General features: G+C 44.1%; 2 protein-coding genes across 5 annotated transcripts in view; one reads left to right on the top strand and one right to left on the bottom strand.

Moving 5' to 3' along the window:
- Window positions 1-1,805: 1,805 nt before the first annotated feature.
- Window positions 1,806-3,703, top strand: gbx2 (gastrulation brain homeobox 2). Its single transcript, XM_061808276.1, has 2 exons — window positions 1,806-2,666; window positions 3,132-3,703. Exons 1-2 carry the CDS (start codon window positions 2,198-2,200, stop codon window positions 3,650-3,652), a joined length of 990 nt encoding a protein of 329 aa, XP_061664260.1. The 5' UTR covers window positions 1,806-2,197; the 3' UTR covers window positions 3,653-3,703.
- A 2,359-nt stretch (window positions 3,704-6,062) lies between these two features.
- Window positions 6,063-13,949, bottom strand: part of agap1 (ArfGAP with GTPase domain, ankyrin repeat and PH domain 1) — a 90,610-nt gene continuing 82,723 nt past the window's right edge. The window contains exons 18-19 of one of the 4 annotated variants that reach the window (XM_061832312.1): window positions 9,472-9,727; window positions 6,063-9,293 (exon numbers count right to left, since the gene is read on the bottom strand). In XM_061832312.1, coding sequence (XP_061688296.1) covers window positions 9,084-9,293; window positions 9,472-9,727 — 466 coding nt within the window. In that variant the 3' untranslated portion in view covers window positions 6,063-9,083. The remainder of the gene's footprint in view (window positions 9,294-9,471; window positions 9,728-13,949) is intronic. The other 3 variants (XM_061832320.1, XM_061832336.1, XM_061832327.1) reach the window with 3 other exon arrangements.

Below are 13,949 nucleotides of genomic sequence, written 5' to 3'. Positions count from 1 at the left end.
GTGATGCCCATTGAATTAAAGCACAAAAACATAATTAAAAAAAACATTCCATTTGTTATATTGTATTTAATTTCATTTGTGAATGTTTTTCTGTACAATATTATATAGTGCTGTTTATGTATTCAAAACATTTGAATTTTTCTTTGGTTTGGGGAGGCTGAAACAGATTAATGGCATTTGCATTCATTTCAATGGGGAGCAATGATTTAAGATACATATTTTGAGTTGCGGGAAATAAACTGGTAAATCAAGGCACCAGTATACAAGAACGGAACCAGGTAAACGGATTCTATTAGAACTGCTCCGACGTTCCCACCGCAGTACCCTCTGCCGAACCCCCTCCGCCAGCCTCCTCCCCGCTTTTTTTTCCCCCCTGTAATGGATGAAGGCTTTCCTTGCATGCAGGAAAGGTTTAATTAAATCATTGTCCAATCATAACCCCTGTTGTTAATTAAACTGGATAATTTATAAGTACAAAAGTGACTATTTATTAGCTGCTGTGGAGTGTCGCTGAGCCCTGGCTTCCACTGGCGGGCCCACTGGCCCTCCCCTCCCTTCCAACCTTTTACTATTGATGCTCCGCATGATTGATAATGAGAGCGAGGCCGCGCTCTGCTCGTCTAATGGCCGCGCAATTAAAATTGCCTGTAAATGAGCCGCGGCTCGTTCCTGCTAATCTATACGACTTTGATTGAATTTGTCAGCGCTAATTGAAAAATACTGCAATTTAATATCACCACACATCAGGACGCCTTTAATGACATTGTGTCCCAGTGACCCTTGGGGGGGGGGGGCGGTGTTTGGGGAGGGTTCCAGCGTGCCCTTGACTCAGCTCACCAGAGGCGGGGACGGGGTCCACTGAGGGATTCACTCAGGGTCAGAGGTCATGCGGCTACATATGATAATGTGGCAATGGCGGTCATTTGACGCTGACTGACACTTCAATCTATTAGTTGTGATGTAATGTGTGTTTAAAACGTGGCTTTTTTGTTTGGTTTTGCGATGACGTGAAATGCACGTTGCTTGCATGGCTTTTCTCGGGGTACTCAGTCTTTGTCCGGCATTCCAAAATCACTTCAAAGTTATATACAACCGAACTGTCTTTAGGCAGCGATTGTTTTTGTGAACTACGAGAGGGAACTTGTGTACCACTAGTGGTAGTGGGTGAAGTGGACCCCAACCCGGCTAATTTTGGACAAGAGGCGGGCGGAGTGACCCCTGCACTGGTCATCACCCGATCATAAGCCCCATTTGGACAACCAACAGCTCAAACACGATTAGGGACATTTTGAGTCTTCATTTAACCTGAGAAACATATTTTTGCCATGTTGCTGGAAAAAACACTCGAGAGCATGAGGAGAAGATGCAAACACCAAGAAGTCAGTAGATGGATTTGAACCCACAACGCCGGAAGTGCGAGGCGAATGTGCAAACTATGATTCTTTTTTAAGATGTTTACATTTTTTAGGCCTGGCAAGTGTTTTACAATCCCAAAAATTACATCACACACTCAAAACAACACAATATGGCAAATTTTGTGTAGTATAAATATGAGGAAAAAAACATCTCTCTCGTTTTGGGTGACATCTTGGGCCTAAGGTACACAGTCACCATGGTGGTACATGAGATGGCCTACTTCTTCTAAATAGTTTTGAGAACCACTAGTATAGATTACTAGAAACAGGGAGGATGAAATGAACCGTTTCCCAAAATCAATAATCAATCAGGAAGGTCCATCCGCGTGAGAATTTCCGAACACGGACCTCAAACGTCACTTTTTTTTTTTTTTTTTTTGAGCGAACAAACGTCACTCGTCCGGCACGCCGAAACCGGTGTGTGACCTCATCGCGCCTGACCAATCGGCGGCCGGTCTTGTGCGGGCAGGGGCGGGGCATTCACCAGCGCAATTAAACAGCGGGGAGCGCAAATTGCAAACGCAAAAACGTCCGTAGACGCGTTCGCTGTGGACCGGACAAAAAAAAAAAAAAAGTGGAGCCGTTTCGTGTCAGGGAACTCCGTGAAAGTTGCAAGCGGGTCGGGGGTGGGATGCGTCTGTGTCCCGCAACCTTTAAGCCTCCCGGACTCTTACGGAAGCGTCCCGCCTTGCCCTGAAGCCCCCGGGGCTCCGCTGCCTCTGCCGCTGCCTCTGCCGCCGCCGCCGCCGCCGCCGCCACCGCGCATCGCGCTCGTCGTTCCTATGAGTGCGGCGTCCGGTCAGCCCTTCGTGGTGATGCAGCGGCCACTCGGAAGCAGTTCCGCCTTCAGCATTGACTCTCTAATCGGGGGGCCGCCGCAGCCCAGCCCGGGACACTTCGTGTACGCGGGCTACCCCATGTTCATGCCCTACCGCTCCGTGATGCTGCAGCCGCCGCCTCCGCCACCGCCGCCCCCGCCGCCGTCGACGACGACGACGACCACCGGACATCACTCGCACTCGCACTCGCACCCGCACCCGCACCCGCACGCGCACGCACACATCCCCGCGCTGCAGGGCGGCTTCTGCTCCAGCCTGGCTCTCACCTCCACGCTCATGGCCTCTCTGCCCGGAGGTTTCTCGCCGAGACAGCAGCACCAGGACGCAGGGCGGAAGCACGCCGAGGACGCCAAGAGTTTGGGGCCGGTGGCGGCTAAAGAGGACGCGGAGACGACGGGGCCGACGGCCACAGGTGGGAATTCTGAATAGAAAACTAAAGAAAATCAGAAATAGAGAATCGGCTGCAAATGATTCGAATGTGTTAAACGAATTCAAAGGATTACCTTGAAGGAAAAGAGAAGGTCACTAGCACGTTTGATGCTGTGCAACTTTTTTTTTTTTTAAAGTGCGATTGAAACTGTAATTACAAAGGTGGAGGAAAAAAGCATTACACTGAATAAAGCGTTTTGAATGTAGTTAAAAAAAAAACAGTTGGCTATTTGAATAATTTTCAAGGGGTGGAAAAAGCATGATTATTATTATTTTGAATGCATTTTAATTTGGGCGGCCTGGTGTACTACGCCCCTTACCCAAACTTAGTATCGGATAGAAGCCAGCATACCGACCAGAATGAATAACTCATTCGAAACGGGTGGCTGGAGATGAATAAATCATCGCGCTTTTGACTTTCACGCGTCTGTGTTGTTCCCCACGTCAGCGCGAGGCCTGCACGCCGGTCCGGACGAGTCCAAAGAGGACGACTGCTCGCGCAGAGACGAGAGCCTCTCCATGGACAGCGACGCGGATTACAGCTCGGACGACAACATGATGAGCTCCGCGGCCGCCGGCCTGGAGGACGCCCTGCACCTCCACGCTTCGTCTGGCTCCGGCTCCGGTTCGGGCCCACCGGGAGGCGGCGGCGGGGGTAAGAACCGGAGGCGGCGGACCGCGTTCACCAGCGAGCAGCTCCTGGAGCTGGAGAAGGAGTTCCACTGCAAAAAGTACCTGTCGCTCACCGAGCGCTCCCAGATAGCGCACGCGCTCAAGCTGAGCGAGGTGCAGGTGAAGATCTGGTTCCAGAACCGGCGCGCCAAGTGGAAACGCGTCAAAGCCGGGAACGTCAACAACAAGTCCGGGGAACCCTCCCGGAACCCCAAGATCGTGGTTCCGATCCCTGTACACGTGAGCCGCTTCGCAATAAGAAGTCAGCACCAACAGCTGGAGCAGAGCCGACCCTAGGACCCGAAGGAACCGAGCCGGGACAGCTGACGAGAACTGGCCTCTCATCAGTACACTTGAACGTTTGAGACGTTCGTCGAATTCGCTTAAAAAAAAAAAAAAAAAAAATCAGGCCAAAGTTCAAAAGTCCAAAAGTGTAAATGCTTTATTTTTTTTCTTTACATAAGTGCAATGGGATCGAAATTAATTAAAGACAAAGGACAAATATGTTCTCATTTAAAGTGACAATGTTTGAAGGAAAAAAATGTTCAACGAGGATGATGATGACGACGAGCACGATGAAGAAGACACTTGAGAGTACCGAAACCGGACCGAGGACGGAATTCATTCCTTTTTTTTTTTAACGATTTGTTTCCCCCTCTTTTCATTTTCCCAAAGACGCTGCTAGTTTATTTAAATCCAAGTGTGATCAGTGACTTCCAGTAACAAGTATTAAATAAGTGTTAATTTAAAACAAAAGCTCTGTCCTTTTTTTCGGTATTTAAACCAGACTTTAGTTTGAAACCCATTGGCATTATTTTTGAGGGTTCGAAGTTTAAAAGTGGAAGCCTGGAGACATTCAAAGAAAAAACTAATTGTGAAGGCCATGGAAACCAAGGCCTCAAACATTGAGAGAAAACACCAATATCACTTACTATCCTCTCCGACTAAAAACTAAATTAAATTCGTACGTACCTTTACTAATTAATGAAAAACATTGAAGTTATTAAAAAAGGGTTTGTTTCTTTCCTCTGCCAGAATTTCAAAACATTCTACCGCTTGTCCAGAAATAAATACTAACAAAATAATAAAACAGCCCATCAATCAAGGCACATTTTTTTACTTTACTACGGCAAAGAAACAAACCTAATTTACATTTTTGAAATTTATTTTTGTAGTTATTATTACAAATGCCCGAACAAATAGAATACATTCAATTAACGACGGGAAACGTAAATATAATAGAACTGACACAAGATTTCTAATGAAAAATAAAGAAAAACGCTTGTAAAGCTTGAAAACAGAGAAAATATAACGTCTGGGTCAATAGATACATTTTCCACATCGAGAAGAACAAAATAAAAAATCAATGGAATAAAAAAAAAAAAAAGTGAGAAGAAGCACGCTGAAAGCAGTCAACATGACTTCAATCACGCGAAAGGTTCCCAGATGAAGCTCTTCAACGTGTGGGAATAATTGCTTCCGGGCAGTGTCAAAACTGATTGTTCTCTTTTTTTAAAAAAAATTGTATCAAAAAAGGCAAAACGCTGTCACTTTCGCTAACATTTTTTTTTCTGCCAGAAAAAAAAAAAACGTTTTCCAATTGAAGTCTTCATCTGGCAGTTTAATTTTCCTGCTAGTAATAATCACGCTGTCAAATTAACAAGAAAACAGCCTTCGGTTTTAGCGTCCAAAATTAAGAACACTAAATGGTACAGAACTGAATCTGTTAACGTCGACTTGTCGTTTATTTGATTTTGTTATTTTTTTTTTGGGGTGGGGTGGGGTGGGGGTGCGTGTAATGAAGTCAGGACGTCACAGCCGGCTGATGAATGCCAAATGAAGCCAAAATGATGCAAAATCATCCTGGTATTTGTCGAACAAAAAAACTCTCCAGTCTTGGACATTGTGATTTCCTAGGAATGTCGTTGAAAGGATCATTTGGAAATGAAAAGACGCGCAAGGAGCGGGCGCGCACACACACTCACAAAAACCCGCGATCTTGCATATGTAATATTCAAAACATTGCTGATCATTATTGGGTGAAATCATTAATCAATCTTTACAAAGATAAATGTCATCAAATAATAGTTCAACGGGAATTTTGCGGTTTGTAATTATTTCAGGTGTGTATCACACTCGGGTAGGCTTTCGGATTCATCACCATCCAAGAAGTGGTTTAGTTTCGAAAGGGTTGCTGACCTTTGAACTCAATCAACAGGAGCTGCTGGGCATGATTACAGAACTCCTCTAAAGGCAGAACATACACACACGCTCACACAAGGAATTGGTAACTTATTTTGAAATCAGAATTGAATTGAAAAACGGTTTGTTCAATTTATTTCAATGAAGGAACTTAAAAAAATTGCAATATCAAGTTGAAAAAGACAATTTCCGATATTAAAAAGAAACATGAAGTAGATGCATATTACGCACTGCAGTTGGCCACAATTGTGATTCTTACAGTACAGAACGAGTCCTATTAGTGGTTCATGGGATCAGTCGAGTGGTGGGCAAAATGCTGACTGTTCAGTTGTATTTAACTTCAAAACGGTCTATGATTTTGGAAAATTTTTAAACAACAATTTAAGTCCATTTTTTGTTTTACCCTGATGTGTAATCCCTTTTAATTGAATCACTAACTTTTTTTATTTTAATCTATTTTGGAACATGCACACAACCACGGCTATTCTTTGGATACTTCTACAAACGTGGAAGTCCACAAAGGAAGCCCAGATTGGATCCACCCGAACTCAACAACTGTGAGGCGCCAAATGATTCTTGGGAAATAAAACAGATGAATTTCTTTTTTTTTTTCCCCCCTAAACCAAAGTGAGGGAGCATCATTCCGGGCTTTATTGAAAAGAGACACATTACAGTAGAATTATCTTACTGTACATCCAACTAAACAATAACAATTAGAACCACAAGAACAATGTGTCTGAACAAGAAAATAGAATATTGAAAACATGGATGGACTTGGAACACGTGGAGGGGGGGGGGCAAACTGTACAAAATGCACGTGAGAGAGGAGGTAACGTTGTGGTCACAATTAGCGTCAACGGCTGCGGTGTGAGAGCTAGTTGCGCGTCTCAATGTTGCCAGACGCGAAAACTAAATCACACAAGCTTTTTGTTGAAATTTATGGATCATGTGTTGCCGCCCCACTTGTGTTCACATAGGAGAAGCATTTTAGAAGGCGCGCAGACACATCTGAGGAAACTTCAAGCCAATCGGTAGCTGCTAACCTTGGCTAAAATGAAAGTAAAAGCATCAAAATTGCCAGCAGCCTTGAGGCCAGAAGCTAACGCTAAGTGAATTTAGTGCATTTCTGTCATAAATAAAATAGCCCAAGTCAGAAATATATATATATATATATTTAAAAAAAAAAAAAAAAAAATCACAAAATACATTTTTTGTTGGGGGGGGTGGATGGATGGGGTTTACACGATCACAGGTGAAATGAAGGCAGGTGTGTTCAAACCAAGGCAAAGATGAACAGAGTGTGTGTGTGTGTGTCTAGTAACGCTGGGTACACACACACACACACACCAATAACTGGGACATTTTTGAGCCCGATTCCTCCTTCTGATCCATCACCCAAGGCCTGACTTTTCCATATCTCCAACGATTATCCTGTCCAGTGTTGAGTCATATTTTGTGGATGTTAAACCTGTTCAATATTGACTTTGAAAAATTGTTATGGGGTCAAGCCGAGTCAAGCCCACTCTGCGACGGCGACGTTAACGATAAGACGATTGGGAGTTGTGTATATGTACAGCCTGCTGGCATTGCTGAGAAAAGGAAGCCCGGAACTTGTCCTGGAGTTTTCTGGATCTAGGGTGGGCCTTTAGAGAACAGGTGTGACCCAGACTGTTCCTAAGGTGGAAAGCACAATGCCTGATTCTACGGAGGAGTTGATGATATTCGCCAGAGTGATGTGGAGGGTTCAGCAAGGAAGTGGGGGGATCATTAGTGTTCAGGGTTGAAGGCCTCGGCCCTCCTGACAGGCTCGCTGATTTGATATGTAAAGAACGAGAGACTGCAGTGAATACAGTTTGAGCCAATGTTCACTCGAAAAACATCAACTAGGCAGAAGTAAACCTGCTTATTTCGTCCTCATCATGTCTGTCAGGCCTCTCCCATTTCAAAACCAGGTTTAGATGATCAAAATTGGCATGCGTGTACCCAGACGAAGATTTGTACAAACGTGGCAACCTGACCGAAGGTTTACTCCGTTACTCGGCAGTCGCGTGGGCGCTGAGGAAATGTTGAGCTCGCGTCACATTCAGTCAAGACGACGTGAGCAAACTTTGTCGTCCTCAATCATCCGCAAACGCAGCCTTGCTTTCTAGTGTCGGCATTTCAAATGTCACACTTGACACTCTGAAGACAAGAGGAGGAGGATGGAGGAAATTAATAAATATAGGATGGAGTATTCATTTGAAGTAGGAGATAAATGAGCACCACTTTCAGTCTAGCGGTTGTCAGCACATCTCAGAAGACCAGAACATTATTTTAAATGATTTGCACAGAAGAGAGAGAAAGAGAGAAAAAGTGAGCCTTCCTACGCTTGATGCTGAAAGACAGCAGAAGCTTCGAGACGAGTTCCTGGTGTAAAACACCTAAAGAAGAAGTGAGATTCCCTTTTTTCTCCAACAGGAAGTAAACCAACAATTTGACAAAGAAGCACACAAGCTCATTGCGAGTGTGAAATGGATGGTGGGTAGAAAAGCTTGGCTTAAAATCAGTCTTGCATCGGGGTTAGCTTCCAAACGGCGCTAAAGGAGTTAGCATTTCCTTCCTTTTGACTTCTCAGGACTTTACGGTGAGTAGGGAGCCTTACGGCCACAAACACTGTAACTTCGAGCAGAGGTGGGAGGAAGTCACACGGACGTCTCAAGTCAGGTCGTTGGAACTTGTGCAGTGCAAGTCAGAAGTCAGTCACAACATATTTCTGCAAATTGGCCATGTTGTATTCACTATCTGTTCTTGCATTGGTTAGCTGTACCAACACATTCACACCAAGTTCCAAATCCAGCTGTATTGTCAAAAGGGATACCAATTAGCAAATTCAGGTCTTCCAATGAAAACATCAGATTTGTCCAGTCACGCAGTGAAAGTCAAAGTCAAGTAAATTCTTTCCCAAGTCTGCTTAACCTCAAGTCACAGAGTCCCCCCCACCTCCGCCTTCAAGATGACGATGACCCAGTCGAGTCACCTTCATCATGTAGATGCGGGCGACCATATGAACGAGCTTGTTCTGACCGACTGCGTCCCTGAGCCTGATCCAACATTCCCTGGCGAGCGGTCCAAATAAAAACAAAAAAGACATGCCAAGCATCGCCCCCTTCGATCTTTCACATATTTGTCACATTTAACACAGGTAAATTAGTTCACAGAAAGCTGAAAAAAGTCTGGGCGGGGCCGCAACACGACGCAGAGGACCTGTCGGATAGGCGACGATATGATTGGGCTGGGAAAGTGACGCTGCCTGAGAGCAAACTGGCCTTGTAGTGTCAGAAGAAACGATGACACCAGCCATCGAGAGTCTGAGGTGAAAGTGACCCGGTAGAGTACCCAGCATGCTTTGGGTACTATACACCCTCCTCACCCGGTTCAACTAGTCCGACGGGTGAGGCGGGCGGAGTCGAGAGTCACAGCAGGTAGTGAGCGGTTCCCAAAAAAAAAAAAAAAAAAAAAAAAAACGGACGCTTCTCCCAATGAGGGCTCAAATGAAGGCGCTGCTGCCCGCACTGCTGCAGCTGTTGTTGCGGTTGGCGTTGCGGCGCGACAGGTTGGGCGTGGCCATGAGCGGGTAGCGTTCGTCGGGGCAGCCGTACTGGGTCAGCGTGTCCACGCACTCCTGGCTGTTTGCCTGCCGGGCGTACGCTAGGGCGCTGTTACCGTGGGCGTCCCTCGCCATCAGATCCACGCCATACTGCGCACAGACAGACCAAAAGTTACCAACTAAACCAAAGCATAATAAGAAGTTAAAAATATCCTGAAACAATCTGCGCACCCCCCTGGTCACGATGGGTGTGCCCCCCAGACCACTGCCCTAATGCAATTATAATGAGGAGAAGCGCTCTAGAAAATGTGTATCTGTACGATGTTACCCAGATGAGAAGCTGCGTGATGACCACGTTGCCTTTGCGGCTGCCCAGGTGCAGCGCATTGCGTCCGTCTCCCTCGCCGCACGTCTCGTTGACCTGCTGCCTGGAGCCGTGCGCCAGCAGCAGCACGACGGCACGCAGATCCTCTTCTACCGTCGCGCGCAGAAGCTGCTGTCCGAGCGACAGCTCGGCGCACGGCAGCGACGGCAAAAATACACGCTGCTCGTACTTGGCCCGGATCCAGCGCTCACGTTCCTCCCTACCAACGCACAGCGGGAAAGAAGACATGACGCCATGGTTAGATGCAGCATGTCATTCTATCTTACTCATCCTTATTATACGACAAGTCCTGATTGCCTGAAGTGAGATGCAGTGAATGTGGACATCATTGTTTCCGATCCACTATCGTCAACTGTGTTTATCCGGTTGAAATTATCTGTCCAAATCCTACTGGGTAAATATCCACACATTCACTCATGTGATCAGGTCGAGGGGGACATTGACCTGTCCTCGTGCCCCCCCGCACGCACACACGCGCGCGCGCGCACACACACACACACACACACACACCACACACACACACACACACACACACACACACACACACACATTTAAGAAAACATGTCCCTGCCGGGGATGGAGGACGACACAAAAGTGTGTGACCCCTGAAGTCCAGTATGATCAAGTGAATAAAATGCGTCCGCCAATGTCACACAGAAACGATTGCAATTGTTGGCGGCAAGGCCAGGGAAGTAATACAGCTTCTGTTGTACCTATTGTTCCCTTGATGGAAACAAACTGCCCACACTGGGATGAATAAAGTTGTCTGAATTTAAATTTCTAGTTGCTCAAGCCTTCGATCCTATTTTCTCTCTCCAGCAAACTTCTGTCCACCGACTCTACCTTGTCATCTTGATTCAAATGGTCGCCCCCCACTTTGCTTCCCCAATTGGTTTGTTTTCATGTGCCTTGAGATACAAGTTTGACCATGCTCAAATCAGTCATATATCAAATCATCTTTCCACACATAAATGTATATAAATGCCAATAATATGTTCCAGCCCCCCCCCTCCCAAAAAAAGGGTCACGTTGATAACTTTTTTTGATAACATTGTACCTCATAAAAACAAAGTAATAGCATAACTAATAGAATTAAAGATTTTTTTTGGGCACAGCATCAACTGAATGGCCATTTTGCTGCTTGAACTAAGCCACATAGGGAAAGCAAGACAGAGAGAGAGAGAGAGAGAGAGAGAGAGAGAGAGAGAGAGAGAGAGAGAAAATCATACAGAGGCTGAAATAAGTATTTGACGTGTCACCATTTTTCCCCATTAAAAATATTTTTTAAAGCGCTATTGAGATAAAAATTCCACCAGCTGTTGGGAACAACCCAAGTAATCCATGCATACAAAGAACGTAGAACATCCAAGATCAGAATGAAGTGTAATGTGAAATAAACACGTGGAGTCTGTACTGAACAACTGGCTCCTGCATGGAGAAACGTGTCTCATGCAATGGTCTGGTATGATTTTGGCCCATTCCTCCACACAAGCAGTCTTCAAATTTTGAATGTTTTGTTGACTTCTTTTATGGAGCTTGGGTTTCACTTCTTTCCACAGATCTTTTTTCGATTGGATTCAAGTCAGGTGATTGGCTGGACCATTTAATCAGCTTTATATTTCGTCTTTGAAACTAATTGAGAGTTTCCTTGGCAGCATGTTTTGGATCATTAACCTGCTGAAATCCACACCCTCATTTCATTTTTATCACCCTTGTTGTTGGCAGCAGATTTTTGTCAATGTCTCGGTAATTTACCCATCTATCCTTCCCTCACTAATGTGAAGTTTACCAGTACCATTTAATGAAAAACAGCACCACACCATCATGTTCCCACCTCCGAACGTCATTGCTGGTATGGTGTTTTTAAGCGTGATGTGCTGTGCCACTGGCTCCTCCAAACATTGTGCGCATTATGCCATCTGAAGAGTTCAAGTTCTGACCATACTAGATTCTCTCAGTATTTAACTGGCTTGTCTGAATGTGGTTTAGCAAACTTTAAATGAGTTTTGAGATTTTTTTACGCGATCAACGAGGTCTTGCATGGTGAGCTTGCATACAGGTCACGGCGACAGTTCATTATACATTACCAGTCACTGACATTTGCCTTCGGGCTCGCAAATCTGGACAGTCAAGCACGAAAAATCACGCACGTATAATTTGTTACGAGTAGAAAAAAATAGATATTGAAAGACGTCGCTTATTTTGAGTAGTCTTGACATTAATTTACTTGTTTATTTCATAAGCGTTGTTAACAACACAAGCCTGCGCCTAAGTAATCAGTATTCACCTGGAAACAGGAAATGCAAGTTAACCGTTCTGAGCATGTTCGGATGTTAGTCCAAAAGCGCACGTTCAGAGCTGCTTTGTGTACTGCGAGCGCATTTACGTTGAAAGTCATCAGCATCATGAGCAACGCCAAAGGAAATTCTGTTAGACTGAAAACATTTCTGGGATATAACACAGGTAATGTTTCAGTATCTAACTATAATGAGTATGAGATTGTGATTTACTTTGACTTGATCCAAGTTCTAACGTTAGACTATTCTGTCCATGTATCTAAATGTGAACGGTCATTTTCCTCGTGGTACGAGTTATCTTGAAGTTGAAAACTTTTCCCTCTACATGCTTTAAGAAGATTTAGATCATCTATTGCTAGCTTTCATCAATGGATTGACAATAGATACCGATAAATTACGCTTGATTATAACAATACATCACGATTGGTGGCAGGAATGTTTTTTCCAATGTATCGCTAGCTCGTTGCCACTAACGCCGATTATGTTGAACTAAACCTTCAGCATTTTCAAAACATTGCGGCTATAGACCGTTCGTGTTTATTCCTTGACAGGCCAGTGCATTTAACTTTTCTTCAGATAAAGTTTGTCAGATCAAGAATTTGTAATGATGAAAAATTTTAAATACCGTTCTATATCATGTTCTACTAATATCAGTTGAAAATGGAAATGATCATTTCTGAGTTTGAAATTTTTGTTTTCTATTTTAGTTATGTATTTGTTTTTTATTTTTGATTTAAATTTATGTTATATCAATCCAGTAAGTTATTTTAAGGTCTTGAGATTCCATCCCTAATTACACCCGCAAATTTATCTGCGAGCATGACTGACCACACCCGTACATTTGCAGATGCAAGTGACTGCATTAGTCACTGTTTTCCATGTGACAACAGTAACCTGCTAATTCCAGGTCTTTTTGAAGCCCTGCACAGGTGGTCCTTGGCTCTTAAACAAATGATTATTCTTTGCACTTTTCTGTCAGAAACGTTGCACCGAGGACCTGATGAGACACATTTATGGTGGTGTGATTGGATTTCTACTCACGTATCATGGGCCCAACTGTGCTCATTGGAATGTTCAGAAACATAGATACAGCATCTGTCCGTGCAACCAATGCGAAGGGTATGTTGTGCAACAATTAGTCTGCAATGGTCTTGAGATAGCTCTTTGTGCTTACCCGTCCTGAGATGTAGCTTGACTACACCTTGGAAAAAGACCTCTTCGTAGGCCATTATTTAGGAGTGAACCAGCTGATATTCAATTGCACTTACAAGGGGGTGGATTTCTGTGTGATGATTGATAGAGCTTAGGTGTTGTCTTAGCTTCACCTTTCTCAGCTTCAAAATGATTTTCTTTTCGCTCATAGACAGGTCTCTGGGCTTCTTGTTTGTATAACAGCAAATCCAGTTTTCACAGGTGAAACACAAAGCCAAAAACAAGCACTACCGAATGTTTAAGTAATCAATCTAAAAGGCACTACCTGAGCAACTATCAACACCTGTCAGTCACATGTTCCAATACTTTTGGTCAGTTGAAAAGTAGGTGGCTTTAAACAAAAGGTGCCAGCTGTCCGGAGTTGTTTAACACGTCTAGATGTAAATCCTATGAAATGAACGCTGGAATTTGGAACTTTTGGCTCAAATTCATCTTTTGATTTGAAACTCAAATTTATTCAGTATACAACAAAAACAAACCAGTTGACCTTACCGTTTCAAAATCTTCGGTGGGGACTGGTTTGGCTTTCAATTATGTGTTGTTAGCAATAGCGTTAAGCTATTTGCCTATGAGTTAGTTTTAAATACACAATGTGTAATTCTCCAAGTTTAATTTAACAGTAAACTTAAGCCAGGGCCGGCATTTAACAACTCAAAGATTCGATATTGAAGAAATCTGCACTTTTGCCAAAGTGTGACTTATTGTGATGTTAGATGTGCTGAATTCACTGCCACAATACAGCATTTTTATTTCAAGTTTGCACTTGCATATCAAAGCGAAAAATGTGTGAGTCGGGTCACTCTGTCAACACACGACTGTATTAGGGAATGTGCTTGTTGACCTGCACAATGTGTAACGTGCCTTGAAGTACATGCTACATAAATCAAATTGGCTCGGCTTGAATTGATGAAC

Source organism: Syngnathoides biaculeatus, chromosome 2 (assembly GCF_019802595.1).
Source record: "Syngnathoides biaculeatus isolate LvHL_M chromosome 2, ASM1980259v1, whole genome shotgun sequence".
In the NCBI taxonomy this organism is placed as follows: Eukaryota; Metazoa; Chordata; class Actinopteri; order Syngnathiformes; family Syngnathidae; genus Syngnathoides; species Syngnathoides biaculeatus.
Note: the sequence above shows the minus strand (reverse complement) of the source record. Positions and strands in the feature narration are given on the sequence as shown.